The sequence below is a fragment of the Aspergillus wentii genome (genome assembly GCF_001890725.1).
Source record: "Aspergillus wentii DTO 134E9 unplaced genomic scaffold ASPWEscaffold_5, whole genome shotgun sequence".
NCBI classification, from domain to species: Eukaryota; Fungi; Ascomycota; class Eurotiomycetes; order Eurotiales; family Aspergillaceae; genus Aspergillus; species Aspergillus wentii.
The window spans coordinates 61,873-89,362 of NW_024467836.1; the positions used below are offsets into that span (position 1 = coordinate 61,873).

A 27,490-nucleotide genomic window follows, 5' to 3' on the forward strand; every position below is an offset into this window, starting at 1 on the left:
TACTGGGATGCATACAGTTCAGCCTGAGGGGCAGTGCATCGTGCATGACGCAACAATCAACAACACATCCACTATTGTGACTCGATATCCAGTAATATTCCAGACCAACTGCTGAATATCCACTTGGCTGAATCTCAGCTGAATCTCAGCTGAAAAATAAACGAGCTGAAGTGCCGATCACCCCACTTGGTGTCTCCAAACACGGCAGCCAGGCTATAAAGACAGCCGAACTGGCAGATTCTTCTGCAGCTTCACAATCAACCATCTTCATTATCTAGCTCCATCAACATGCCTGTCACGCTCAACACATCCTCCCAACTGCCCCGTCGATGGAGAGACGACAAAACCTCCAGCGCCGACCAGCTCTTCGCCAACTCCTGCCCCGAAGAACACCGGAAGAGCAAGCGCATCATCCAACATTCCATCTCCCCCAGCCAGTTCGACGGCCACCTTTCCTCCTCGCAGAATGGCTTCGTCCGTGCCGTGTGGCATGCGTATAGCGGCCACCACCACCTCACTGTCCGCCCCGAAGACGTCTGGTTCTCGATCCTGACGCAGATCAACTTTTACATCAACGCACACGCCGAAGAACTGCGATCGTTGTTTGTCGCTCATGAAGGCCAGAAAGAGCTGTCAGTGTCTGCCGGCGGCACGATCGACACTGCCAACTTTGGCGCCCTCGCCGTGGAAATGACCAGAGTGATTGAGGAGAATGTTGTCGACCCAGAACTGCGCAGCTGGATCATGCCCGACTTCACCACCACCACCGAGTCCGACAAGGTTGTTGCGGCTGTCCTGCTGATGGGCACTCTGCAGAAATACTTCTCCTACAACATGATGCTGATGTGCGGCATCCCCAGCGTCACGCTGCTCGGTGAAAAGAAGGACTGGGAAGCCCTGGTGGCCAAGCTGGACAAGCTGCCTACCTTTGGCAAGGAACCAACCCAGTTCGCCAGTCTTCTACGCCCCGTGTTGACTCGCTTTGTTGCCTCTTTCGACGATCCTACATCGCAGGAAACCATTGATTTCTGGAGCAAGTCCGTCCACAAGAGCGGTGGCAGCGGTCCTCACTATCTGTCCGGTTGGATTACCGCATTCTGCTTCTGGAACCAAGAGGGAGTGCCCCTATACCGGGAGCCAACGGGGCCAGTGTCGCTGGAGGATTTCAAGGCTCAGAGCGCCGGATGCGAACTGGATGGTGTTTTGTTCCACCGCGTCGACACGGACAACATCCCGACTGCCTTTGCCCACGTTCCCGTCAACGTGAATGACAATGGCCGCGAATACAAGACGACCATGCTGGCTGGGTTGATTGGCATTGAAGCCAAGTCGAGTGGAGCCGTACTGCAGGTTGATCTGGATTACGAATACGGTTTCACGGGCACAAAAACACCCGGGGTTGATTCCATTAAGCCCGTTTCTGGGTGGTTCATGTATGAGAATAAGTCTGAGGCTGAGCTGGCAGCGCTGCAGACCGAAGAAGTAGTATATACCGTGTAGATAGATACCAACAGACATCCATAATCTGACGAACCATTTAGAGAGCTCTGAATCGATGAAAGCGCAAGTGCATATATCGTGAAGTACGTAATTCAAACATGTATCCTTTGATCATAACGTCAATATCATTCACCATGCATCAACTCATGAAGCCCTCCCGTGCTGCCCCCAATTATCACCGGCAATCCAGCTAGTTTTCTCTTCTCGCTAGTCTCTCTTTTCCACCGGTAGAAAGCACATTCTTCATGGGCAGAACCCCAGGACCTGCGATGTGGTGCATATTCCAAGACCTGAAGGAACATCTCCGGTTGATACTGAATCTTTTCCGGGTCCCCTGGCCCATACTCTTCGGTGACGGCATCGAATCCAATAGAAAGATGGCCGACATGCTCGAATATAACTTTACCATATCGGTGGGCAGTAGGCGACACCCTGATGACACCTCTGACACATTTGTCGATAACGTGTCCCAGCCATTCAGGGCGCATCAGAAGATGGTTGGATGGCTGCGGCAGAAATAGTGCGGGTTCATCAGCGTCTTCAATGGAATGATAGGCATAGCACCAGCGGTGGAAGCGCATGTTCGGAGGCGCCATCTGGCTTTCTTCGCCTGGGACGCCGACGTGGATCGAAAGATGTCTGACAGTCATCTCTCGACTCTTCGGCCATTTCTGACGGAACGTTCAGACAGAGGGCCAGCCTTGACGCACCGTTCCAGCAGATGGTAAAAGGCACAGCTGATCTCAGGAGCACGGCTACGTCTCTCGGCCACCCACTGCTCCCGACTCGTCTTGGCCGTGCCGAAGATGCGAAACGTGACGTGGACCTTGTCGACGTGCTGGGCTGGGGCAGACAGATACGTCCAGGTGGGCCACAGTTCCTGTTCGTCGACCACCATCACGTCCAGCTCATAATGCTGTCCACCCGCACGCTCCATGACTGATTTGGTGACATCGTGGATGCGTCGATTGGCCAGCAGCAGCGAGCGGCCATTGGAGATCCATTTGTCGGTTCGTTTTTCGAATTTGACATTTTGTTGGCCAAACGGCTTTGCTAGGCCGGTTCTGTCTTTGACTGCGGTGCGGTTCGGGCTTTCAGAGGGACTTTTGGGTGGAGGTTGAGAATGGACAATGACGAGTTCAATGATTGATTCGAGGAGTTCGAATGGAAGGTCGTTGAGAGAGGCGGGCATTTTGAGAAGATGAGAAGGTGGTAGACCAAGGGCTCATGCGTTGACGGCGATTTATACTTTGAATTAAAGATGATGGACAATGGCCTAACCACATCGGCACAAGGCCGCAGTGTGATTCGTCATGTGGACTGACAGGGATGATCATCAAATACATTAGTCTGTTCTAGTCGATACACTGGCAGTGTAAGCAGTACATTACCTGACTGTGCATGAGTATTGTATTCTTTCGTACCAACACGTGTATCTATACAACTGCTGAAGCGATTGGATCGAGCAGCCGCTCTAGCGACATCCAGCAAGGCGCGCCTCGGCATATTTACAGCCCCCACCAACACACTCGTATAAAGCCATCCATCGTCCCCGTGTTTATCGTCAGTTGCAATCTCACCTCAAAATGGTATCTAATAGACAAACCGCCCTGATGGGCCTGGCGAGGCAGACTGCTACCTTCGACTCCTCCAAGCTGACTGTCACCATCTATGATGAGTTCGTATTCATGCCATCTATAGACTATCGCTGACTTCCACAGTGAAGAAACAGTCCAGTCAAGGCGCGCTGCCTTTCACCGTATCGAGTCTTCTCTTGGATTACTCGACAACATGAAACTACCGCATGTCTATGCAGATCTTGATCGTGAAGGACTCTACCTCGAGGGAGTCCGTAGAGCCCGTGCCATCACGGAGGACATGCTTGTTCACGGCCATAAGCATTTCGAATCCATGACGGAACGCTATCATATGACAAATGCAACGCCATTTGGATTGAACTTTCTCATGTTCCGCAAGACTATTGAATTGCAGGGCGCTGCTATGCAAAAGGAGGAGTGGCTGCCATTGATCGACCAGATGAAGATCAACGGCGCATACGTGCAGACGGAACTATCTCATGGGACATTCGTACGGGGTATTGAAACGACGGCCACATTTGATCGTGATTCAGATGGATTCATCTTGAATTCGCCTACTTTAACATCGATCAAGTACTGGCCAGGCGGACTGGGGCTGAGCTGTTCGCATGCGGTTATTGTAGCCAGGTTAATCACCAATGGGAAGGACCATGGAATGCATTGGTTTGTTGTGCAGATTCGCTCTCTGGAAGATCACAGTGTACTCGATGGCGTCGAACTGGGAGACATTGGAATAAAAATGGGGTATAATGGGACTTGCAATGGATACGCTAGATTCAATCAACTGCGAATTCCAAGAAAGAATTTGCTGGCTGCTCATGTTCAGGTTCTGGCAGATGGAACATACATTAAGAATGCAGGAGACGATGTTCCTCTGTCCAAACGACTGTACGCAACGATGTTGGATGTCCGATGCGCCATTATTGAATCCGCTGCCTTTGCTCTTGCTCAGGCAGTGACGGTTGCATCGCGATACTCGATCGTGCGAGAGCAGGGAAGTCCGATGTTTGATGAGAGCAACGCGGAATTCCCGATTGTGGCATACAAATCTCAGCATTATCGCCTGCTAACTGTGATCTCCCAAGCATATGCTATTCTTTTTGCCTCGAAGGAGTTCTCTCAGACATACAGGCTTTTTGTCAAACAGCGAGCAGATTCAAACTTTAGTCTACTATCCACCGTCCACGCATTAAGTACTGGTCTCAAAGCGTGGTCAACGGGAATCGCTGCTGCTGGTGCTGAAGAAGCTCGAAAGATGTGCGGTGGCCATGGCTATGTTGCCATGTCTGGTCTGCCTGAGATGGTGGCCACCGTCAGTGCTATGCCTACCTTTGAGGGTGAAAACTATGTGATGTGGCAGCAGCTGGGCCGATATCTGTTCAAGCAGGTTGATCTATACACTGCTGGCAAAGAGGTCGATGCCAATATGCAAGAGTTCTTGTGTGGATTTAATGAATATCTCAATGAACTTTCCACACATTCAGTCACTGGAGATCTTTCTGAGCCATCCACTCTACTGTCGATCTATCTTTATCGTGCACGAGCTCTCCTCGCTACTGCCTATCGTGAGTTTACGGAAGAAGCGGAAGTGTCCTCCAAAGCAGAAGCATGGAACAGCTCCTTGATGGCCATCACAGCAGCTGGTCATGCTTACACAGTGTACATCGTGCTGCGGTCTTTTCAATCTCGAGTCGCAACGGCTGAGGCCAATCTTCAGCCAGTTCTATCCCGGTTGTGCAATCTCTTTGCCTTGACCACCATCGTCAGCCCAACACCATCCTTCTATTCCGTCACGTTCTTTGAAGCAGGGATATTATCTCCTGGTCAGCTGAGTTCCATTCGCAAGTCAATCAATCCCATCCTAGAGCAGCTTCTTCCAGACATTATTGCCCTAACCGATGCTTGGGACTTTACGGATGCCAGTCTCTGCAGTGCCCTGGGATGCAGCGATGGGAATGCGTATGAGCGTTTGATGAGCTGGACCAGACAGCTGCCTGTCAACAACGGAAATATTGTCAGGAATGCGTGGGAAGGGGGACTGTTTCCTGGGAGGCCATATGGCGCCAGGCTCTGATCCCTCGGGAGGTTGCATTTAGTTCTCTTCACTTCATTTAGAGTTGGCTATGGGAGCTTTTGAGTCAGAATCTAACTCTATAATAATGCTTATGTGACGGAACCAATGTCTATTTCTGCCAGAGTACGGCTGCCAAGTAGTGGTCTCTTTTACAAGGTCTAACAGCAGTAGTCCATGCTAGATCAGACTCGTACAGCTGACAATTTCGTGATGAGTCCAACCTGTCAGGGATATCGCAGTGAGAAGACCAGGCAGCCTATAAAATAATGAGGATTACATATATGTGTATTATATCTATCTTCATCTATCCCCAATGTCTCTAATCTCCTGCCTGAGCAAGTTCCACCCTCTCTTCGTCTGAGTCCTTGTGGCCTTTTTTCAGTATCCTCAATGTCTTCTGGATCCACTGCTTGACCCTGTTGTATATTCCAGTAGGCCGCTGTGTGTATAGCTGATTGAGCTCACTGCGTATATGTGTGTTTTCTCTGATTGTCGTGTCCAGTTCATCCTGCAATGCCGTATTCGTTTGACGGGTAGCCAACAGCTCCTTTTCAACCTCTTCAAGTCTTTCTGATGTCCCCTTCAGCTGAGTGGAAATGAAGAGGTCGCTGTCACGCAGTGTCTTGATCTGCTCATTCTTCGCCTTGACTTCCAGTTGCAAAGACTTATTGTCATTTTCTATTCTCTGATTAACATCTCGAACTTGACGTAACTCAGCAGATGTATCCGCAAGCTCTGATGATAGAGATTCCCGCTGGTTCTGAAGATCGTGGCAGTCCTGTTTAGCCAGCTTGACTTCTGTCTCCAGCGCTACGTTTTTCTCTCGCAATTCATCGCATCCGGCCATTTGTTTCTGCTCTCTTTGCTGATACTGTTTGCTTTCTTCCTGGGCTTGAACAAGAGAATGTTTTGTCGCGGCTTGGTCCTGCTGCAGTTTGGAAATCGTCGTCCGGGCTGTCGCCAATTCCTTTTTCTGCTGGCTGGTATATCGCCCCAGCACCATTGACAGATCATTTTCTGCATTTGCTCCTATCAACCGTCGGCATTTCTTCACATCGGCTCTCAGTCTATCCAGCTTCTCCCCGTTCTTCCCCACCTGCTCTTTGTATGTCCAGTAGATATCCTCGACGCTCCCGAGAATTTCCTCCCACCCGGCCACGACCTCACCAACCTGGTCGACGTGATGCTCGCACAAGCCCAGTCTAGCGAGGATTCGGAGCTGGGTGGTTGATATGTCGGATATATTATGTGGCAATACCATGGCCATGTCCTTGAGGATGGCGCATACAGCACGGTAATCAGACCAAGGAATGTCCCATCGACAGCGACTGTCGTAGCGAAAGCGTGCGCGACCGAGGCAGAACATGCCGCCATTGGGTCCTTTGGTGACTTGCAAGATCTTGTCTGGATCCCATAGTGAGGGAGGCATTTCAACCGGGTGGTGTGTAGAAATGAGGAGATTGGGCGAGAGAAAATGAGGGAATGGGTACCCCTCTTTATTGCATTGACTGCGCCGCATTTTCACATCCTTGGCTAGTTCAACAGCACTAGTCTGTTTGTGATTCTAATGATATCTGGTAACCCTCCACATTAATTGAAAATTGAATGATAACACATAAATAACATTGAACCGTACAAAGGTCTTTAGGCTGTTTTCAGAATGGAGTGGTCACATATTTTGGGTCTACATAGTATAAACAACACTACTACATCTGACCATGCACTCCACACTTCACTCAATGCCACTCCGGCATTTCTTGTTGGACATTGAGAGGATACAGGCTTATTGGAAGCATGCACCAGTTTACCATATCTTGACTCCAGAAATAATTGCTGGAAAACCATCTCAAAAGGTCACGTGATGTGACCTCATCCGTCGTCTTTTGTCGATGGTTTCTCTCTTTTCATCACAAATAACTCAATTAAAATGGCCAAACGAACTCTTGACTCCTTCTTCAAGCCTCAAAATGAAAATAAGAAGCCCAAGATAGAGCCAACATCATCGACTCACCACCCCAGCTATCCCTCTCCCATATCCGACCTGCCCTCGCACATCTCGGTCGGCCTCTGCCATGCGACGCCCGATGCTTCGCCCCGGGAGATCAACAACCAGCCACACTTGGACCTGCTATATATGCAACCCTTTATTCCGTCGCCCACAGCCAAGGAACTCTTCAAATTCCTGCGTGATGAACTCCCATTCTATCGCGTGCAGTACTCCATCCGCCGAGGGGCGGTAGAAACGATCGTCAACACGCCTCGGTTCACCACTGTGTTTGGCGTCGATGACACCTCTAAATTTATCCAGAATGAAGATAGCCTCATCCTGGTCGACAGCAAAACAGACCAACCCGTTCGCATGAGTAGATATCAGTATACACCCCGCCCCATCCCCCCCTGTCTGGATCTCCTGCGGCAACGCGTCGAGGCAGCGACTGCCGATGGAACGCGATACAACTTCTGCCTGGTCAACTTCTACGCCACTGGCGACGACAGCATCGCCTACCATTCGGACGACGAGCGCTTTCTGGCCTCGCATCCCACCATTGCATCCTTGTCGCTGGGAGCCCGTCGCGACTTTGTTCTGAAACACAAGCCTGCGCCTGACATGGATGACACTGACTCGAAGGATCCACTCAAGTTTGCGCTGGGGCCAGGGGATATGATCATCATGAGAGGTGAGACCCAGGCGAACTGGTTGCATAGCATCCCCAAGCGACGGGGCGAGAGTCAAGGCAGGATCAATATCACGTTCCGCAAGGCTGTTGTGCCGGCCGGGACGAACAACTACTACAACTACAACGTGGGCAGTGGGCCTGTGTATCGCTGGGACGAGGGGGCCATGAAGATGGTGAAAAGAGACCATGTCTAGTCCAGATGCAGGTCATTTATTGTCGTTCTGGCCAGAAATCGGAAATCCCGATGGGCCATGTCGATCTGCGTGTCGGCAAGAAAAGGCCGTGGATGGAAGACAAAGAACCAACCGGCGATTTATGCGGGGATTTGCTTCTTTTTCTTTCTTTTATTTTTCTTCTTCTTTTCTGTCTTAGAAATGAGAAAATGTCTTCCAATCCAGAAGACCTCGATCTACCCCCCGGGACTGAGATCCTCTACGACAACGACAATGCCTACGCCAATCGCCTCCAGCATCGCTCCAAAGGCGATTCTCGCATTCTCCTCGTCCCTCAGCCTTCTTCCGATCCCAACGATCCTCTTCGCTGGTCGCGCACAAAGAAAGGCTTCATTTTCGCCAATGCTTGCTGGTATGCCTTTATGGGATCCATCACCGGTCCCATCATGGCTGGTGGCATGAATCAACTGTCGCAATTCTTCGGCAAGAGCCTGCAGCAGTTGACCTACGCCAATGGAGCAACTCTGGTCTGTCAAGGCGTGTTTAATATCGTCTGGATGCCCTTTGCCATCAAGTATGGCCGACGACCGGTCTATCTCTTCTCGACATTCCTCATGCTCATCGCCTGTGTCTGGCTGGGAATAGCATCAACCCGAAACTACACCGTCTTCATCGTCGGTCGTGCCTTTCTTGGCGCCTTTGAAGCCCCCATCGAGTCGATCGTGCCGAGTACCATCACCGATACCTTCTTCCTACACCATCGAGGCGAGCTGGTCTCTCTCTACGGACTGGCGATTTTGGGAGGAAATGAACTGGGACCGATGATATCTGCCTTTATCATCCAGGCTCTCGGCATGAACTGGGCATTCTTCATTGTTGCCATGTTTGTCGGTGCCACTTTAGTCTCTATCTTCTTCTTCATGCCCGAAACCAAATTCCTCGGACCACGGCCTCACATCATCACGCAGCCGGCATCGGACAAGGACAACGCTGTCTCCGTCACCACGGTGGGTGAAGAAATTGCGCCGATCCTTCGCAAGTCATACGTGAAAGAACTCAAATTCTGGTCCCAAGGCGATCCCAGCATCAACCTGCTCCACGCAGCCCTGCGACCGCTGGTTCTGCTCGCCTATCCCACCGTTGTCTGGTCGTGCTTTGTGTACGGAATGGCGCTGAGCTGGAACGTGATACTCGGTGCAACCGTGGCGCAGATGTTCTCCCCTCCTCCGTACGGCTTTAACTCGAACGGACAGGGACTCTTCTTCCTATCCCCGTTTGCCGGGTCGCTGGTCGGGGTGTATTTCTCTGGTCCGGTGGGTGATTGGATTGCGAATGTGTTCACCCGGCGGAACCATGGGATAAGAGAACCGGAAATGCGCCTGCCTACTTGCTTATTGGCTGCCTTTTTTACTTTCTTCGGTGCACTGTGGTTTGGGTTATCGTATGAAGCCAAAACTTCATGGCCTGTTCCGGTTGTCGGCGCGGGTGTGTTGTCTGTGGGAAGTCAGATGGGGACGACATTGGGCATGAATTATGCGTTGGACTGTCATAAAGAGGTGAGTCCCTCGTAAGTGTACTGTATGCTGTGATACTGACAGACTAGCTCTCGGTTGAAATCATGGTGACGATCGCCTCGCTCAAATCACTGATCGCTTGGATCTGGACGTGGGTGATCAACGACTTCATCACGGCGTGCGGGGTGTTGACGGTGTTCATGACGCTGGCGGCGATCAACGTGGCCATCTACCTGGTGTGTATTCTGTTTTACTTCCACGGCAAAAACATCCGGATTTGGCTGCGGCAGGGGGATTTCCTGGCTGCGGCAGGCCTGGCCTGATTGGCTGCCGGCAAGGAAACACGTACTCAGGTCGTACTCGGACAAATGTATAATACAACAATTAATGCAATGTCTTTCGTCTGATTGGCTGTGCAGTTCAGGGTCTCCGGGTTCTGATCCTGGGGGAGTGGGGCAGGGTTGACATCCACCAATCATAACCTGTAGATCAACTCGGCCCACGGGACGGCGGCACTCTAAATCTATCAAGGTTTGGGCCCTGTCAGGTAATCCTAAGCCGGAAGCAGCAACTCAGCATCGGTTAATTTAGATCGGATCCAATAAGCTGTTATTGTCAAGGATGGACAATCCCCCAGTCTGTGGAACTGAACGCAAATAAAATGCCGCACCGACGTGGACCGATCGGGTGGATTCCAGTCCACGGGCCAAATCCTAATCCTGGCGCTGGAAATCGCCGGGCCCTTCTAAGACTCCAATTAACACAGCCATGGATTGTGCCTAGCTGAGCGCCTGGCTGGAAGACTGCAAATTCTGTTCATGTCTGATATACAGGCAGGATGACTCCCTCTCTTCTGCCTGATAACCATGGCGTACGATCTGGTAACAGTTATACTGGGAGTTTCCTGGACAGAGACTATCCTGGGGTTGACATTCTTCTTTCTGCGGTTTATTAATAACTTGCGACTGATCGGAAGGTTCCGATGGGATTTTGTGCTGGCTGCACTGGCTGTGGTGAGAAACAGACACCTCAGGATAGTCACGATGCATGCTAACTCTCCAGACCACCGGGATAACAGCACAAATCTTCCTGCAGATATCCGTCAACGCAGGCTTAGGCCAACACATCGACACAATCCCCGAAGCGCATCGGATCATCGCCCTCAAATGGGCCTGGGTCTTCCAGCTCCTCGCAATCGCAACCAGCTGCTTCGGCAAACTCGCCATCGTCATGTTCCTCGTTCAGATTCGCGGGAGACACGAGAGAAAGCCGTGGTTTCTGTTGATTCTCGGCTGGCTGATTCTCGTCTTCAATGTAACCGTGTTTGGAACGATCCTGGGGCAATGCCATCCGGTGCAGAAATTGTGGGATGATAGTCTGCCTGGGAGTTGTGATCCGGGACGGAAGAATAATCAGAATTATTCCTTCTTTCAAGCCAGTATGTTTCTTCCATATTGTTTGGAGTGTTGGCTCTGACCGGCAGGCTTCAATACCTTTTCTGATGCGGCGTTGGCGACGTATCCGATGCATTTGTTCTGGAAACTGCAGATGCGATTGCGACTCAAGGTGGCTTTGTCGCTTCTCATGGGAATGGGCTGGATGTATGTATACTCTTCCCACTCCTGGTATGCGTACTGACTCGATAGTGCTGCTGCATGCTCTGGGGTCAAAACATATGAGCTCCAGGCATTGACAACCACAGGGGACATCACTTGTAAGTCCATCAGACAGTATAAAAATGCACCAGCTAATAAGTAGATGCCCTCTCCCACCTCATCATCTGGGCCTCGACAGAAGGCTGGATCGTCGTCATCGTTGGCTGCATTCCTCCCATTCGCCCGCTTATCGAACGCATCTTCCAGAAATTAGGCCTCACCAAGAAGTCATCCTCTCCCCTCCGACCAAGTGGTGCTTATGGTGCGTTTGGAAGCAATCCCACCGGCAGTCACTCTCATTCGCAATCACGCATTTATACCAAACAGCGAGTGGATGATATGGCCTGGACAGAGCTGACCAGAGTGGATTCACATACTGGGAGCAAAGAGGAGGTTATACCAGGGCCGGCGCAAGTGTTGGTCACGACGGATATTGCCATGGAATACGAGGGATCGACAATGCGTAAAGAATCACTCGCGACCCGGGTGTCGTTGGGCGATGATCATCGAGTATAGCATACATAAAATGCAATTTACTATAGCTAATCCACTTTCTTCAAGTTTTCCCCGCATTTCCCTCCATGGGATCGGCTTTTGAACATTCCCGGCGATCACGTAGCCAGGTTCACTTTGAGATGCTCAGAATAAGCCTGGACGATCTTGCAATAAACCAGTTCAAGCCTCTTCATTTACGCCATGTCGACCACCGGTTGACAGTCACTTGATGTCAGATATAACTTATATTCGCACTTCGTCGTATTCTCGTGGGCCTTCTAGACTTGACATGTTGTTCAACGCGTGACCGACCTTGATTCTTTCGTGGTGATCTCGGGTTTTGACATACATCGATATTGCATCACTGGTGAATGACAGAATGGAAAAATCAAGAAAGTCGCCGGCATGGCTGATGTGAATATCCTCAAAGGGTATGGAATCCCGCATGTGAGCTCCAGTCATCTGCTGGAAGGGCTGTGAAGGGTATTATACCCCGCATGTATATCCCACCGCCATCTGCACGTTGGCAATGTGCATCCAGAGGACTGGACCCATATATTCTGGCAAATAGAGTTGGCCAACCCCGCGGTGAAAATATCTACAATCGTTGGAACAAGCAGGACGATCATTGCCCTTTCTGATCGTCATGGCCCAATTCGTCAATTCCCGCCGAACGATGCCTTTGTTAACGTCTGGCAATCCCCGCATTGCTGGCATCTCGAGATCTATATCAGAGTCCATGAATGTCGCTGTTTCTCAGAATGACCATCTTCATTTCTTTAATTTATTCTCAACACAATGTATGCCATCGCGCTAACACTGGCCGTGGTGGGATACTTCATCGTGATCCCCATCATCAACTACTTCCATGATCCCAAGGGCCTCAGGAAATATCCCAACTACTGGTGGATCTCTGGCATCTCAGATCTACCCTTTATCTACGAAGCACACAAAGGCTTCCGCTCGCGCAATCTGTTTGAAGCCCACAAAAAGCATCCCGTCATCCGAGTCGGTCCCAACTCGCTGTCCTACTCCGACCCCAGCGCCATCAAGGATATCTACGGCCACGGCACCACCTGCATCAAGGATCGTTTCTATTCCGAGACGGGAGGCTCCCATTCCCATCTGGCCGATGTGGTAAACAAGCAGGAACACGCCCGCAAGAGAAAGGTGCTCTCCAGCGCCTATGCAGTCAAGAACCTGGAAGAGTGGGAGTTCAAGGTGGCAGCCGTCAGTGGAAAACTCATCAAGGCGTTCGACCAGCGGTGCACCGATCCCCTGCCTCCAAACCAGAATCCAAAGCAGGAAGACCTCACCGTCGACTATCGCAACTGGATGGTGCTGTGGACGGCAGCTGCGATCGCGAATATCGGACTCAGTGAAGATCTCGGGTTCCTGGAGGAGGGAACCGACACCATCAAGAGTGAAGCAAAGGACGGCACAATCAAAAAGGTCTCCTTCCGGGACTGCCACACGGCGACACAGCTTGCCTCCTTCCAGCTGGTCTGGGCTTACGACTGGTACAAGACGTTGCGCCGGTTGAGCAAAGTGTTCTCGTCCACCTACCGGCGTCTGTGGAAGTTGGATGAGGACTGGAGTGGTATTGTGTACAACCGTGCGACGACACGGCTCAAGCGATACATGGAGGGCGAGAAGCTGGACGACTTCTTTACCGCCATGATGGAGGACAAGAACGGATCACCGCACAATCTGGAAATGGGCGAGATTGTGGCCGAGATCAGCATTATGATGAATGCCGGACACGACACCACCGCCATCTCACTGCGAAATGTCCTGTTTTTCCTGCTGAGCAATCCGAAGTGCCTGGCCAAGCTTCGGAATGAGCTGGATGAAGTTCTGGACGAAGACGAGGTCGTGGCACCATACAGCAAAGTCAAGCATCTGCCATATCTGCGGGCCTGCATCGATGAGAGTCTTCGAATGCTGCCGCCCATTGTCTTTGGTCTGCCTCGTCGAACCCCGATAGAGGGAACATCCATCCTCGATGAATATGTCGCCGGAGACACATCGGTCAGCATTTCATCTTATGTGATGCACCACCAAGAGTCGGTGTTCAAGGATCACAACACCTACAAGCCCGAGAGATGGCTGGGAGACGGGGGCAAAGCTCTGCAGCCATTTTTCATTCCGTTCAGCACTGGAGCGCGAGGCTGCATTGGCCGCAATATCAGCTATCTCGAACAAACCGTCCTCGTAGCCTCTCTGGTCCACCGGTATGAGTTTGCCTTGCCACATCCTGGCTGGAATCCTCCCATCCGGGAGGGATCAAATCTGAATCCGGGTCCGATGCCACTGAAGATCTGGAGGAGGGAGACTGCCTAGTTCGTTAGAATAAGACAAGTGAAAGCAAAATTCAATCAAGTTCTTCGATGACCAAGGATCATGAGAAGTAGTGCATAGAACGAGAATAACAGCTGATGTAAATGCTAGAAAGTAGACGTAAAAACCTAGATCAATGGTATAATATTATATCTAATAGAGTTACAACTTTCCCTGCCTCTTCGCCTGGATGATCTGCATGGATGCATCTCGAGGACTCTGCAACCACTTCTCCCAGAACGCTGGAATATCAGGGATGGCAGCAGCCAGTTTTTGCAGTCCGACAATCCCCCGTTCCGCATGGACAGCAGGGACACCGCGATCAGAGTCAAAGAGTGAATTGTTGAATACCTCCAAGGACATCGGACCCTGATATCCTGTTGCAACCACTGCAGCGGCAACCAGATCCACCGGCATATAACCCCCGCGCGATGCTTCAAACGGATACAGTCGATGGCCTCGAGACCATGGCAACAGGGCCGGGATAGATGGATCAGTCGGTGGTTTGAAGGTCTTGGGATCAACACATTCGGCATCGCCGACTTGGAAGAAGAAGATGCGATCCCCAGGGACCGAGTGGACGAGCGACGATAGTGATGCACATAGTACCTCGAGTGACTCTTCGATGGTTGGATGGATCCGCCCATGTCCAGCTGGATTGTATGGATCTGCAAACTCGACGGCCAGGATGTTAAACGCATCCAGAATGAGCCCAACATTCGGTCGATTCGCCATTCGGACTGCCTCCCACGACGACGACCAGGTATTCCGTTGCGCCCATGACAATCCTTCATATCCTATCTTCAGCATCGCCCCTCCATCAGCTTCGGCATATGCTCTGGCCATATCGCCCAATTCCGCCAGATCTTTCGCCACCGTCTTCAAATCGGAAGTGACGCCATCGTCGGTTCGAATACTCGCACACATAAACACGAGATCGGTATCGAATGCTCTCATGAACGGGAACCGTTTTGCAACGAGATCCAGCGTTTCTTTCCGCTCGTTAGGATCTTTGATGCCCTCAATCACGCGCAGTGGCTGTGTACACGCGATGCGCATTCCGAGCGACTTGACGAGGTCGCCCAGTTTCCGCGCCACACGAAGGTTATCCTCTGTGGCCTCCCATAGTCGATCACCAGGAAGATTGTGTTCTTCCAGATATGCAGCCCAACATTCGTCGAAAAGGTCGATCCAGTGATATCCGGCTTTGGCGGCGGCTTCCAGGCGAGGTTGAAGATGATGGATCCGGGGATTTCCGAGCGAGACGGTGGCGATACCGAGTTGGTTGTTGACGGGGGAGGGCCAGGAGAGAGGCATGATGATGTTGATGCTATTAATGACGATTGCGATGGTTGAGAAGAAGAGACATGGTGCTTTTATGCATTGCTGGAAAAGTGTTCATCCTGTTTGTTTCTCTTGCATCATTTCCCCACAACCGGTTATTTCTTTTATGTCCCGATGCGGGGGATCACGTGGGCCATCATCACCATCATCCATTCATTCAGCAGGAATATTGCTTATCCAATGTTGGATATTGATATAAAATGAAGAATCAATCAGCCTGTGAAGCATGTCGCCGGCTCAAGGTAAGACCATATCTCCAGTCCAAGACTGCTTGTAACACCGCCAGATGCGATGCCTTCGCGCCAGCATCGACGACGCCTGCGATAGATGTAAAAGAAACAACCGATCATGCCAGATTCCTCCATCGCGACCTCTAGGCAGAAGGCCAGGGGCAGTGGGGAAGTATCGTGGATTAGACAAGGCGCTGCGACATGTACAGTTGGAACTGCGCAAGGCGAGGCGAGGTTCGGATGCGCCGGATCTGGAGGGATTGGAGATGAATGGGATGGAGTTGGCAGAGTCTGCATCTCCACGACAGGCTGAGGATATACAGACTGCTCCAGCTCAGGTTCATACGGAGAATGAAGCTGTCAGCAATCCACTGGCATTGCTGGCCGATGCATCCGAAGCAGCGCAGGAATCAGAGGGTGTCGTCGATCACAATATTTTCCACGGTCGCCATCTTCTATCTCGGCCTGGATATGTGTCTTTAGGGCTGAGGCTGGATAGACAATGTCTGGAAGAGGGTCTGGAAGCGTTGTTTGTTCCTGATACTCCCTGTCGATATTCCAACTACTTCAAGCCCGTTGATTCTCATCCACCGAGAGATACTGGCCCTGATGTAGATCCAGTTGATCTTGGTCTGGTGTCGATGGAGGATGCTGAGTATCTATTTCTAATGTACGTATTCCATTCCACCTCGAATTATACTGACCAGACAGTTACTTTGCCCGTCTTCATCCTATCAACGGCATTCTCGATCCAGTTCTACATACACCCAGCTTTGTTCGATCTCAGTCTGCTCTTTTATTCACTTGGATACTCGCACTCACATCCCAGTTTGATGCTGCATCAGCATCGATGGCAAAGCGACTGCGCCTGCATGGCGAGAAACTATCACGCCATGTGCATACATGCGGATACAAATCAGTCGACATTGTCCAAGGATATTACATTTCGTTACTATCGGCAACTCCTGCCAATACTCTAGCCGAAGAGAGATCCTGGTTATATACCAACTATGCCTTTGGACTGGCATCAGAACTAGGATTAGATCAACGATCAGGACGAATATGTTCCACAGACAGCAATGGAATCGACCATCAACGACTATCGCGCAATAAAGAACGAACCTGGCTTCGGATTCTCCTCTGGGAACGAGCCAATAGCGCCGCTCGAGGAAGAGCAACTGGATTCCCAGAGACGGACTTGACGCTGTCCATCGATGACTGGTGGCTGCATCCACTGGCTGATCCGGCAGACAAGTATACAGCAGCATTCATTCTTTTACGTCGACGGTTGGCTGCGCTGAATCATGAACTGCAGTCCCAGTCGAATAGGCATCATAGCAATCCCCATTGGGTGCGAGGATTTGTCGATACAGCTCTGCAGCCGTGGTTCGAGACATGGCTTCAGTCTGCCAGTAATGATTCTTCCACATTTGATGGTCTTTCCAACCTGTTCATGCGACATGTCTATCTTCATGGTCGATTGTGGACGTTATCCTTTGCTCTGCATGGATCCCTAGATGGTGATTCTGAAGCCATCCGCGAAGACTGCTTCGACTCTGCCGTCCACTGCTGTGAGGTAACCGTCCAAGATCTGCAACAAGTCGGAGAACCGTTATACTGCATGCTGGCACCGACATGGGCAATGATCTCGTATGCGGCTGTTCTGGCTTTGCGGTTGTTTCCTCTCCTCCATGGTGGAAGACCAGGCTATGAAGTGGAACTGTTGGCATTGTTGTCTCAAGTGGCGATACAGTTGGAAAAAGCAGGAACGACACCATCGAGTCGGTTTGGAATCGCAGCATTACTCGGACAGCATTTGACGATGATTCTCCGAGCGAGAGCAAGAGGGTTGAAAGAGTCTGTTGGGGAAGTGGATTATTCGCCTCCAATGCAGGGGACGCAGCAGGATGCGATGATATCCACATTTGACCCGTTTCTGACGTCTGCCATGTGGGATGACGATGGATCTGCAGAGGGATTGACCGATTTGCATTTGCAGTTATTCGGGCAGGGATTTGGAGGCGTTGGTTTGTAGTTATCGACTATATCTTGTGGGTAAACGATTCTCATCCGGGCCGGTGGTTTATTTTAGAGACCGGCCCCGGTTGTGACAACATAAATGCAACCACATCAACAGTCCCAATTCATCATTCAACAATCCATCAACATGAAAGTCCACACTGTCGATGTTCTTGTCTGCGGAGGCGGCATGTCAGGCATGTCCTGCGCTGCCTTTGCTGCTGATGCTGGCGCCAGAGTGATGGTCGTCGAGAAACAGCCTCATCTGGGCGGTTCGTCCATCTACTCGGCCGGCATGTTGTAAGTATTCCAGTATATCCATATGGATGATACTAATTGAAAAGTTGGGCTCCCAAAACATACGACAGTCTACGGTCCTGGGTGCCAGATGGCGATGCCGCTTTGCAACAGGCGTGGATGGAGGATTATCTGCCTGCCGTTCAATGGATGCGACAGAATGGAGTGCCAACAGCAGATCGTTTCGATGGCATCATGACGATTGGCATTGGGTTTCCGATCAAGATCCCATCGCTGTATCAGCTGCATCAACGCCGTCTGCAGAACAATCCCAACTCGTCTGTTCTGATGAATACCACCATCGTCAAGCTCATCCAAGAACCATCTCTTCCTGGATCCCGTGTCATCGGAGCCATCGTTCGTCGTGATACTACAGATCAGCCGGAATATCTCGAAATCCGAGCAAAGCATGTCGTTCTCGCAACTGGAGGCTTCCAAGGATCGGCTGCTCTCACATCCCAACATCTCGGATACGGCGGAGATAATATCTTCGTCCGTTCAAATCGCGGATCAGTCGGTGATGGTCTTCGTCTGGCTTCGTCTGTTGGAGCAGCCACCAGTCGTGGAATGAACACGTACTATGGCCATCTTCTGGCTGCACCTCTGAAGGCCGAGGATGTTGATCCGAAAGATTATCTTCCATTAGCACAGTACCGTATGTATCTCGTGATGGTATGGATGAAGTTAACGTGAGCAGAGAGTAAATACTGTCTTCTGATCAATGAATCCGGAAAGAGGTTTACTGATGAGACACTCGGCGATGAGATTGTCAATCAGTATCTGGCCAAACAAGAGAAACGGCGTGGTTTCATTCTCTTTAAGTATGTCTTCTGAATATCTGATATAAAATGCTAACTGTCTAGTGAACGCACTCGAAAGCAACACTGCGTGTCTGCCCTCTTCCCCAACGCTGGTGATATCGATCGTCTCCAGAAAGCAAGAGACCATGGTTGCAATGTCACCAGTGCAGACACCCTAGATGGATTTGCTGATGCACTCTCCCAATGGGGCGTCGACGGTAAACAAGCACGACAGACCATTGACAACTACTCTCGTGTCATCCGTCAAAGAGACCCGAGTGTTTCACTCGACACTCCAGCAGGACAACATGCAAACGCCCCAGATGCCCTCGTAGACGGTGAAGGGCCATTCTTCGCCATGGAGGTGCAGCCATCGTAAGTCTTCTTTATTCTTTCTGATCTATGCTAATTGATAGAATCACCTTCACCTACGGCGGCATTTCCATCGACACTCGCGGGCACGCACTCACGGCAGACCGCAAGCCAATCCCAGGATTACTCATTGCCGGTGTTGATGCAGGGGGATTCAGCAATCGAGGCTATGCCGGGGGTTTGGCTTTGGCCTTTGTTACTGGATATTGGGCTGCCCGAATGGTGGCGGAAGAGTTGAAGTTGTCAATGCCAGAGTTGCCTGCTGCGGATGTCAAAGACCTTCGAGCAATTGGGATGAAAGAGAGGCTGTAGGTTTTGTGGCTAAATATATATCCTTGATAGCTTGATGCTCTGCAGTTGAATGAACCATATCTTTGTTTGCGTGTTTCATGGTTACAACCTCATAAAGGCCATGTTTCATGAGTGGCTTTGTTCTCAACCAGATCGACTCTATAAATTCAGGAGAGTCTGACTCGAAGCGATAATTTCTGTATTCATCCCACTCTATCCCTCCAATATTTTCTTAATATATATTCGCACATTCACCACATCATCTACGCGATGGCTGCCAACAGCATCAAGTATGTCTGGAAGATCCCCAAGCCAGACAATGCGCGCCAGGCCAATGCATTGATCAACTCGGCATACTATATCGCAATCCAAGCTGATCCCAGCGTATGCGAAATCCTGATCAGGTAAGCCAGCCAAAATAACTCCATTCAACAATACTGACCACTCTTAGATCCGACATCCAAACAACCACCACGCTCCAAGGCAAGTCCCGTCCTGTCGCACCATACATTAAGATTTCCACGAAGAATGAGAAACAATGCCAGGACAAGACACACGATACGATTCATGGATTTACAGCCTCAGAGGACCTTTACGTGATTGTGGACGTGTCGTCGAGCGGGTATATCACGCCGGACAGTACTCTCGACACCCAGGGCAATGAAATCTGGCCGGAGGGGCTTCCGTCCGATGTCCGTTCTGCTTAGAAAATATCTTATCTTTGTCTTTCTCTCTTTTCTTTCTCTGTGCTTTCTTTATTCTCTCTTTGTCGCTGTTCTTTCTATAGACGCGCTAGTCTGCTTTGGGTTGTCTGCCTTGCTGCCTTGTCACGTCCAAATCATAACAAACCGAGATAGAAGTGATTGAAGTCAATAGCACATTTCATAATGGTCATATTCAGCTATCCTCTCTGTAGACCTATTATCCTCTCTCTTCGTTTCAAACTGCATCGAACAAGAACGTTCACAACGTCTCAACATCACGCCAAGGATCCATGTCGCCCCTTGGTCGAACCAACATACCACTACGATTTCGATGCAGGCGTGGAGAATCTCGAATGGTATCAGCCTGGTGGCTACCATCCAATTCATATTAGCGATGAATACAACGATGAGCGTTATCAAATCGTCCACAAACTTGGTCATGGCACTTATTCCACCATCTGGCTGGCCAGAGACCGCGAGGAGAAGCAATGCGTTGCCCTCAAAATCCTCACTGCCGATACCCCGAAAGAGTCTTCTGAAAGCAAAATCATGCGTGCATTGAATCGTGGAATTCAAGACCATCCAGGACAGGCGTATGTTTCTTCATTTCTGGATGAATTTACCATCGACGGACCGAATGGGCGTCATCTGTGTCTGGTCAGTGAAGCTGCTGGATGCAGTCTTGCCAGCTCCAAAGAAGCAAGCGTCATCTGGAAGTTCCAACCCCATGTCGCTCGATCGATAACAGCCCAGATTCTCCGTGGGCTGGATTATATCCATTCTTGCGGTGTCGTGCACGGAGGTACGTCGCATTCCCTTCTTCTGGTTGAATACTGACTGGATAGGTCTTCATTTAAACAACATCCTCCTCAAGCAGCCTACCCCTGGGGATTCTACCGTCGAACAACTCTACGATCGATTGGGCGAGCCTCAATATTCACCAGTTGAGCGAATAGACAAACAGCCAAATGGCCTGGAAGTCCCGCGATACGGCGTTTCCCCGGCCATGGTGTGCCACGCATGTGAAGATGTTGAAGATCCTCATATCATCATCTCAGACTTTGGCGAGTCGTTCTTTCAAGATCAGAAGCGAGAGGGGCTGCATACTCCCGTTCTTTATACACCATCAGAAGCATTCTTCAATGAGCCACTTGGTCAGGTTGTTGATGTTTGGACGTTGGGATGCACACTCTACGAGGTTCTGGGTGAGCGGCCCCTATTTGAAGGCTTCATGCCAGATCAGGACCATGCACTTGCAGAGATGATCAGCACTTTGGGTCCTCTTCCAGAGCGATGGTGGAATCGGTGGGAGAAGAAGAGGGACTTTTTCCTGGAAGATGGATCGTGGGATGTCAATACGAAGAGAGCTCATTCGCCTCGTTCTCGTCCGCTTTTGGAACGACTTGGGGACATGGGAAGGGAAGAGGATTTTGGGGAAGAGGAATTGGCTGTTTTGGAAAAGTTATTGAAGGCCATGTTAACGTATGAGCCAGCAGAGCGCATCACGACGAGGGCAGCGATTGAGTCTGAATGGATGAAGAGATATGGAGGCTTATCTGTATAGTTCTTGGTTACAGGATATCGTTGGACATGTTCTAATTCATCTCGTTCGGGCATACCTTCTTGGTCGATTCAGTCTGTGCTACCATCTATCTACTTCACATATTCAAGAAACGAATAGAATCATGAACAGTTCAATAGACCCTGACCATCCCTGCCTTCTTATTTAACCGATGCGGGGTATGCATCTTGTATCCCCTCACGGAATCAATTTCTCCGTCGATGATCATGCCAGATCCAGTCATATCAGGCTATCCGGATAATTAAATACAGATCCTTAAATACAGACAAAGAATACTGTTTATTTTGGCATCAACAAAATGCTCTTGCTGCTCCTGGTCTGCCTCTCGCAGGCCCTCATCGGCTTTGCGAATCCCATCAGTCCCAGATCAGACTATTTAAGTCCCAATAGCACTGGTTTTCGCATGCAGCATGGCTTTGAAACGATCCTCGTCCAGCCATTTGGCTATGACGGTTTCCGTGTTCGTGCCTGGCCTTTTCGGCCTCCTTCCGGCCATGAAATCAGCTTCGTGTATGACCCTCCGCTGGAAGGACCGGAAGATGGAAAAGCACACGGAATGGACTACGACACGGCCTTTAATGGCAATCGCTCCGTGACGATGCGCAATGGCAACACCATCGTGCGGACCTCTGGCTGGGGCGGCAATCCAGGAGGCTACAGACTGGCTTTCTACCGCGTTGAGACTGATGGCTCGGAAACCCTCTTGACGAACGAGTATGCACCGCTCAAGTCGATCAACCCTCGATACTATCACTGGAATGGCCCAGGCAGTGAATTTTCCGCCGAGTTCTCTTTCAGCACGACGCCCGATGAGCAGATCTATGGGACTGGCACGCAGCAGGATCATCTGGTTAATAAGAAGGGATCCACGATTGATCTGGTCAACTTCAACACGTACATCCCTACTCCGGTGTTTATGAGCAACAAGGGCTATGGCTTTATCTGGAATATGGCATCAGAGGGGCGAATGGAGTTTGGGCCTCTTCGGAATCGATTCACGGCGAATGCTGCAAGCGTCGTGGACTATGTGATTGTGTCTGCGTCGCCGGGTGATTATGATACTTTGCAACGACGACTGTCTGCACTGACTGGTCGTGCTCCCACGCCTCCAGACTGGTCTTTGGGATATCTGCAGTCGAAGCTGCGATACGAGAACCAGAGCGAGGTGATTCTTCTGGCGGAGAATTTCCAGAAATACGACATTCCCGTGTCACTGATTGTCATCGACTACCAATCATGGGCTCATCAAGGTGACTGGGGATTAGATCCTGCTTTGTGGCCAGACGTTGCATCCATGGCACAGCAGGTCAAGAACCTCACCGGCGCCGAGATGATGGCGTCGCTGTGGCCGAGTGTTTCGGATCATAGTGAGAATTATCTCGAGATGCAGGCGAATGGATACCTCTCTGCGACAAGATCAGGACCTGGCACGACTGACAGCTGGAATGGGTCGTATATTCGCAACTACGACTCGACGAATCCCCAGGCTCGTCGGTTTCTCTGGGATACGCTGAAGCGCAATTACTACGACAAGGGGATCAAGAACTTCTGGATCGACCAGGCCGATGGGGGTGCACTAGGCGAAGCATACGAGAACAATGGCCAAAGCACATACATCCAGTCCATCCCATTCGCGCTGCCAGATGTGCTGTACTATGCTGGTACGCAAGACAGCGTGGGCAAGCTGTACCCATGGGCCCATCAACAGGCCATCGAAGAGGGCTATCGCAACGCTACTTCGACCGACGTTGGAACAGCCTGCGACCACATCAGTCTGAGTCGCTCTGGATACATCGGGTCGCAGCGCTTCTGCAGCATGATCTGGTCGGGCGATATCAGTTCAGTCTGGGAGACACTGGGATTGCAAGTCGCGAGTGGATTATCTGCCGCTGCGACAGGCTGGGGATGGTGGACGGTCGATGCAGGTGGCTTCCAGGCGGACCCGACAGTGGAATGGAGTGCGAATATCGACCGACCGGAGTATCGTGAGTTGTTTGTGCGATGGCTGCAATGGACGACGTTTATCCCGTTCATGCGAGTCCATGGATCGAGAGCATGCGATGTGCAAGACGCGTTTACATGCAACAACGAGCCGTGGTCGTACGGGGAGAAGAACACGCCGATTATCGTGTCGTATATAAAACTGCGCTATCAGCTGGGCGAATACCTCAAGGCTATCTTTGACCAGTTCCACCAGACTGGACGGATGATCATGAGACCTCTCTATATGGATTTCGAAAAGACAGACCCTGAGATAGCCAGAATGACCCGCGAAAACAGCAACGCCACGACACAACAGTACATGTTTGGACCTAAGCTGCTCGTAACGCCGGTGACAGTGCCGAATGTGACGGAATGGAGCGTCTATCTTCCTCGCATCGACAACAGCACGAAGTGGACATACTGGTGGACTAACGCCACGTATACAGGAGGGCAGAATGTGACGGTGCCTGCGCCCCTCGAGCACATTCCGCTGTTTCACCTGGGAAAGAGAGAAGATGTCTTGTCTGGGAATGTATTCTCATCATAGAAATACAGATAGGTGAATCCATTATTAAACTAGGGTATAACGTTGAAATAAAACCGTCCCGCATCGCCTTTTCTTTATGAAACTAGAAATCCTCCGGTGGTGGTCGCTTCGCTTCAGGGTCAAGCGGAGATACTTGTTCGCAGGTGCAGTGGCGATAATGCCAGACCATCACCATGTACAGACTGTCCATGCTGCCGATGAAAAGCAGCGCAACGGCCGTCCAGGACATGGCCAAAAACGTATCGCCGTGGTTGGCCGAGATGCCATTGTCGCGGCCGTGGTTGTTGACGAGATTGACGAATTCAGTGGCGATGACGCTGGCAATGGTCGATGCGATGCCTAGACAGATAAAGCCAAACTGTCTTGTTAGTATAGATACATACGAGGATGGGAAAGACTCACCATCATCAAGGACATTTCTCGCTTCGACCGTCGCGGTTGAGACACGATTTCCCTGGGTGTCCCTGGTACTTCACCCGGTGCTTGGAAGCCACGAGGTCCATGGCCACCCCAGGTAATCCAGATTCTGTATAGAATAGCCAGACCAGCCGCAGCAGTTCCAGCCACGTAGAAGACGACCATGGCCTGGCTGGTCGGAGCCAGAAAGTCAAAGTCATCCGACGGGAAATCTGGCCAGTTCAGGTCAGACACAGACTCCGCCGGGTCTTCGGGGTGGATATCGTTGGACAAGATCGTGCCGGCATCAAAGGCAAAGGGAACAGCGCGATCAGAACAGAAGGTCACATTGCGGACAAAGTTGAGGGCTTCTGTTCCGTTGGTGGAGCATTGTTCCATGAAGCCTTCGCAGTAGGTCATCACGTAGACCGAGTAGAAGTCGCGTATGCCGGCGCCATTGCCTATATTGGATGTTTCCAACTAAAGGAATCAGTATGGCTCATGTATATCAGGATGGACATACGGTGACAATATCAGCCTTGGTGAGAAAGTTGCTATCCGAGCCAGAGAAGAGACATAGTAAACTCAGGATAAACGCCAGCAAGACAGTCAGAGTGGGAATGAGATCGTGGAAGCACGCCATGATGCAGTTATTGATATTCGAGAGAAATAGAGTTTACCAGGCATGGGTGTTTCAGTGGAATAATAAAAGATAGAGAATAAGACGAAGCATAAACAAGAAAATTGACTTTGTGGCTGAATCAACTAGATATACGGAGCATTTCCATCCAACTGCTATAGATTTCCAACCGCATGCAGACCCAGCCACCGCATAATAACGAGATTCACCATGCATTCTTACGCTTTCCAGGCTATTTTTACCGGCTGTTTGAACGAATCAGAGTGTAGCAGGAATATAAAAGTCTCCTATACAATCGAGGAATCTGAACGATGGGGAATGCATCCCTTGATCTGATCCAGGCATCAGATGGCACCATCTATTACTATGACCGTCTATTACCATCTAGTTATTATCATCTATTTATTAATTATCTCTTAGCTATCAATTGTGGTTCAATTGCCATTTAATTGTCATTTACTTATCCTGACTGAATTATTATACTGTTCTATAGACATCATCTACCTATACAAAGACATTGTCGAGCATCTGAAACCAAACGCTACATTCCTCATTTCCAAATAACTTCCACAGCCTCTCATTGGCCCATGCAATCGAATCGAACTCGATTCGAAGCATAATCAGCGGTGGTTGGGAGATCATCTGGAAACTACATCCCCTCAGATCGACGCCACCATCGCCATCTCTGACTCGATCTCTCGGTTCGCCCCGTCTCTCCTGTTCGTTCCCGGTTTATTGGAGTTTATTTTTCCCCAATGCCATCATTAAGGGTGAAAATGCCGCACCAGATCATGGCCAGTGTCATCATAGCGCATTACCTAAACGGCAGCCCGGGCCCCTTGCACGCGTCCGCTTCTTCGAAATACCAGTGGTGAGCGGAAAAGTCCGTGAGATCAGGCAGTCCGGTGCCGGTGTTTCCCTGGAAGGTGACATCGCCATTGTACACTTGGATGTCGCTCGTCTTGACCGTCACGTTGTTGCCCGAGGTGATGTAATATTCAGGACTGACATGCACATAGCCCATCGCCAACAGCGGCAGCTTGGGCACCGGGTCGTTGGTGTGCGTGAAGCGGTAGTTGTTCTTCTGGTCGGTGATGTACTTGGCCAATGCCTTGTTGGCGACCCGGGGCGAGGCGTACGCGTACAGCGTCGCTTCGTGTCCCTTTGCTCGGAGATCAGCCGCAGCGAGAGTGGCCACCGCAGCACCGAGACTGTGTCCGACCACGACGAGCTCATAGTCAGAGTGTTGGGCAATGGTCGAGTTGAGGGTTTTGAGGATGTCCTCGCGCACTAATGTCCAGGAAGTCCAGAAGCCCAACTCGGCGGTGCAGCCATCGCACAGCTTCGGATCGACCGCGAGGAACGAGGCATCAGCGACCCAGTTACGGACGGAGTAGGAGCCACGGAAGGCGAGGACAATGGCTTTGTTGGTGTCGTCGACGGCGACGAAGCCGGAGGTGTCGGTGAGGGTTTTGCTACTTCATTAGCTACGATATGACGATGGGACAGAAGAAGCATACTTGGAGAAATCAAAGACGATGGTAGCACCGGCCTTTTCGACTTCGGGGCAGTTGTGCGCCCAGCAGGTCAATTTGTGGCCGGTCTTGGAGGCATAGTTGTCGTGGCAGTACGAGGCAGCGGCATATTGGACCCAAAAGTCGAACTTGGACAGATCGGTGGTGGAGACGTCTATACAGTTAGTTTATACCTGAGAATACAATGAAATGAAATACCTCTGGACTCAAGAGGGGCGGCCTGGCAGAGGGCTGCCACGAAGGACAGGAGAGCGAGGAAGCGCATGTTGGCGATGGCTGAGATGGACAATTGCAGACGAACGAGGAATCACCAGCTTAAGTATTGATCAGATCCATCTCAGCTCGCAAGCGACTAGCACCAAACGGCGACTCCGAAATCTCTGTATGGTCAGATTTCCTCATCGTTGTTTGCAACAGGCCCAATGATGCTGCTTCATTATCCACAGTAACCTCCGCATCACGAGGGATTCCATGGAGAACTTCACGTGGATTTCCCGTTGCAGAAACAAAGACGCCGATCAGGCACAGCTGATGAACGCTCAGCTGAACTCGCGAGATATCTCTCAGCCTAGGAAGGATTAAGACCGGTGGGGAGAGGCTTTGTTACCCTTTTGGGATCACGTCCGATCCGATCAGCGGTCGATCCTCGGTTCGTTCAAGAACGTGAAGACGATGGCCATATTTCACGAGATGATTAGAATTAGAATTGTTGGAACGTGATGA

The 27,490-nt window shown here is 50.7% G+C and overlaps 17 protein-coding genes across 17 annotated transcripts; 11 read left to right on the plus strand and 6 right to left on the minus strand.

The window, feature by feature from the left end:
* The first annotated feature begins 244 nt into the window (after positions 1–244).
* On the plus strand, positions 245–1,736 carry ASPWEDRAFT_41490 (DUF4419 domain-containing protein). Its single transcript, XM_040835573.1, has one exon. It carries the CDS (start codon positions 289–291, stop codon positions 1,498–1,500), a length of 1,212 nt encoding a protein of 403 aa, XP_040687316.1. The 5' UTR covers positions 245–288; the 3' UTR covers positions 1,501–1,736.
* On the minus strand, positions 1,564–2,293 carry ASPWEDRAFT_538912 (uncharacterized protein). Its single transcript, XM_040837973.1, has one exon. The coding sequence runs from the start codon at positions 2,148–2,150 to the stop codon at positions 1,626–1,628; it is 525 nt and encodes a 174-aa protein (XP_040687317.1). The 5' UTR covers positions 2,151–2,293; the 3' UTR covers positions 1,564–1,625.
* Positions 2,067–2,426, minus strand: ASPWEDRAFT_41491 (uncharacterized protein). Its single transcript, XM_040835574.1, has one exon. It carries the CDS (start codon positions 2,396–2,398, stop codon positions 2,147–2,149), a length of 252 nt encoding a protein of 83 aa, XP_040687318.1. The 5' UTR covers positions 2,399–2,426; the 3' UTR covers positions 2,067–2,146.
* A 660-nt stretch (positions 2,427–3,086) lies between these two features.
* Positions 3,087–5,172, plus strand: ASPWEDRAFT_52085 (uncharacterized protein; the record flags this gene model as incomplete). Its single annotated transcript, XM_040837699.1, has 2 exons — positions 3,087–3,178; positions 3,222–5,172. 2 exons carry the CDS (start codon positions 3,087–3,089, stop codon positions 5,170–5,172), a joined length of 2,043 nt encoding a protein of 680 aa, XP_040687319.1.
* Positions 5,173–5,371: 199 nt separating this feature from the next.
* On the minus strand, positions 5,372–6,619 carry ASPWEDRAFT_41493 (uncharacterized protein). Its single transcript, XM_040835575.1, has one exon. It carries the CDS (start codon positions 6,599–6,601, stop codon positions 5,492–5,494), a length of 1,110 nt encoding a protein of 369 aa, XP_040687320.1. The 5' UTR covers positions 6,602–6,619; the 3' UTR covers positions 5,372–5,491.
* Positions 6,620–7,099: 480 nt separating this feature from the next.
* Positions 7,100–8,044, plus strand: ASPWEDRAFT_28859 (alpha-ketoglutarate-dependent dioxygenase AlkB family protein; the record flags this gene model as incomplete). The annotated part of the gene is made up of 1 exon (XM_040833192.1): positions 7,100–8,044. One exon carries the CDS (start codon positions 7,100–7,102, stop codon positions 8,042–8,044), a length of 945 nt encoding a protein of 314 aa, XP_040687321.1.
* A 188-nt stretch (positions 8,045–8,232) lies between these two features.
* Positions 8,233–9,594, plus strand: ASPWEDRAFT_114016 (uncharacterized protein; the record flags this gene model as incomplete). The annotated part of the gene is made up of 1 exon (XM_040828455.1): positions 8,233–9,594. The coding sequence occupies one exon, from the start codon at positions 8,233–8,235 to the stop codon at positions 9,592–9,594; it is 1,362 nt and encodes a 453-aa protein (XP_040687322.1).
* A 741-nt stretch (positions 9,595–10,335) lies between these two features.
* Positions 10,336–11,708, plus strand: ASPWEDRAFT_69464 (uncharacterized protein; the record flags this gene model as incomplete). The annotated part of the gene is made up of 5 exons (XM_040839048.1): positions 10,336–10,550; positions 10,600–10,975; positions 11,021–11,138; positions 11,184–11,251; positions 11,293–11,708. Exons 1-5 carry the CDS (start codon positions 10,404–10,406, stop codon positions 11,706–11,708), a joined length of 1,125 nt encoding a protein of 374 aa, XP_040687323.1. The 5' UTR covers positions 10,336–10,403.
* Positions 11,709–12,485: 777 nt separating this feature from the next.
* Positions 12,486–14,030, plus strand: ASPWEDRAFT_52088 (cytochrome P450; the record flags this gene model as incomplete). Its single annotated transcript, XM_040837700.1, has 1 exon — positions 12,486–14,030. One exon carries the CDS (start codon positions 12,486–12,488, stop codon positions 14,028–14,030), a length of 1,545 nt encoding a protein of 514 aa, XP_040687324.1.
* Positions 14,031–14,189: 159 nt separating this feature from the next.
* ASPWEDRAFT_113100 (sugar phosphate isomerase/epimerase family protein) lies at positions 14,190–15,344 on the minus strand (the record flags this gene model as incomplete). The annotated part of the gene is made up of 1 exon (XM_040828383.1): positions 14,190–15,344. One exon carries the CDS (start codon positions 15,342–15,344, stop codon positions 14,190–14,192), a length of 1,155 nt encoding a protein of 384 aa, XP_040687325.1.
* A 227-nt stretch (positions 15,345–15,571) lies between these two features.
* Positions 15,572–17,636, plus strand: ASPWEDRAFT_113974 (uncharacterized protein; the record flags this gene model as incomplete). The annotated part of the gene is made up of 3 exons (XM_040828453.1): positions 15,572–15,613; positions 15,658–16,271; positions 16,313–17,636. The coding sequence occupies 3 exons, from the start codon at positions 15,572–15,574 to the stop codon at positions 17,634–17,636; spliced, it is 1,980 nt and encodes a 659-aa protein (XP_040687326.1).
* Positions 17,637–17,768: 132 nt separating this feature from the next.
* ASPWEDRAFT_113575 (FAD-dependent oxidoreductase) lies at positions 17,769–19,401 on the plus strand (the record flags this gene model as incomplete). Its single annotated transcript, XM_040828417.1, has 5 exons — positions 17,769–17,920; positions 17,965–18,572; positions 18,615–18,738; positions 18,781–19,092; positions 19,134–19,401. The coding sequence occupies 5 exons, from the start codon at positions 17,769–17,771 to the stop codon at positions 19,399–19,401; spliced, it is 1,464 nt and encodes a 487-aa protein (XP_040687327.1).
* Positions 19,402–19,650: 249 nt separating this feature from the next.
* Positions 19,651–20,087, plus strand: ASPWEDRAFT_173090 (uncharacterized protein; the record flags this gene model as incomplete). The annotated part of the gene is made up of 2 exons (XM_040831019.1): positions 19,651–19,784; positions 19,832–20,087. 2 exons carry the CDS (start codon positions 19,651–19,653, stop codon positions 20,085–20,087), a joined length of 390 nt encoding a protein of 129 aa, XP_040687328.1.
* Positions 20,088–20,267: 180 nt separating this feature from the next.
* Positions 20,268–21,648, plus strand: ASPWEDRAFT_113913 (uncharacterized protein; the record flags this gene model as incomplete). The annotated part of the gene is made up of 2 exons (XM_040828445.1): positions 20,268–20,886; positions 20,930–21,648. 2 exons carry the CDS (start codon positions 20,268–20,270, stop codon positions 21,646–21,648), a joined length of 1,338 nt encoding a protein of 445 aa, XP_040687329.1.
* A 158-nt stretch (positions 21,649–21,806) lies between these two features.
* On the plus strand, positions 21,807–24,379 carry ASPWEDRAFT_538993 (uncharacterized protein). The gene has a single exon (XM_040837974.1). The coding sequence runs from the start codon at positions 21,965–21,967 to the stop codon at positions 24,194–24,196; it is 2,232 nt and encodes a 743-aa protein (XP_040687330.1). The 5' UTR covers positions 21,807–21,964; the 3' UTR covers positions 24,197–24,379.
* Positions 24,279–25,235, minus strand: ASPWEDRAFT_28867 (SUR7/PalI family protein; the record flags this gene model as incomplete). The annotated part of the gene is made up of 3 exons (XM_040833195.1): positions 24,279–24,554; positions 24,599–25,072; positions 25,116–25,235. The coding sequence occupies 3 exons, from the start codon at positions 25,233–25,235 to the stop codon at positions 24,279–24,281; spliced, it is 870 nt and encodes a 289-aa protein (XP_040687331.1).
* A 426-nt stretch (positions 25,236–25,661) lies between these two features.
* ASPWEDRAFT_69470 (lipase family protein) lies at positions 25,662–27,479 on the minus strand. Its single transcript, XM_040839049.1, has 3 exons — positions 26,966–27,479; positions 26,753–26,921; positions 25,662–26,707 (listed from the first exon to the last, which is right to left on the minus strand). Exons 1-3 carry the CDS (start codon positions 27,030–27,032, stop codon positions 26,047–26,049), a joined length of 897 nt encoding a protein of 298 aa, XP_040687332.1. The 5' UTR covers positions 27,033–27,479; the 3' UTR covers positions 25,662–26,046.
* Positions 27,480–27,490: the final 11 nt, after the last annotated feature.

Coding starts and splice junctions, on each gene's coding strand:
- ASPWEDRAFT_41490 (XM_040835573.1), top strand. CDS start 289: ATGCCTGTCACGCTCAACACATCCTCCCAACTGCCCCGTCGATGGAGA.
- ASPWEDRAFT_538912 (XM_040837973.1), bottom strand. CDS start 2,150: ATGACTGTCAGACATCTTTCGATCCACGTCGGCGTCCCAGGCGAAGAA.
- ASPWEDRAFT_41491 (XM_040835574.1), bottom strand. CDS start 2,398: ATGGTGGTCGACGAACAGGAACTGTGGCCCACCTGGACGTATCTGTCT.
- ASPWEDRAFT_41493 (XM_040835575.1), bottom strand. CDS start 6,601: ATGCCTCCCTCACTATGGGATCCAGACAAGATCTTGCAAGTCACCAAA.
- ASPWEDRAFT_538993 (XM_040837974.1), top strand. CDS start 21,965: ATGCTCTTGCTGCTCCTGGTCTGCCTCTCGCAGGCCCTCATCGGCTTT.
- ASPWEDRAFT_69470 (XM_040839049.1), bottom strand. CDS start 27,032: ATGCGCTTCCTCGCTCTCCTGTCCTTCGTGGCAGCCCTCTGCCAGGCC. Junction 26,922..26,965: donor CGCCCCTCTTGAGTCCAGAG/GTATTTCATTTC, acceptor CTAACTGTATAG/ACGTCTCCACCACCGATCTG. Junction 26,708..26,752: donor ATCGTCTTTGATTTCTCCAA/GTATGCTTCTTC, acceptor CTAATGAAGTAG/CAAAACCCTCACCGACACCT.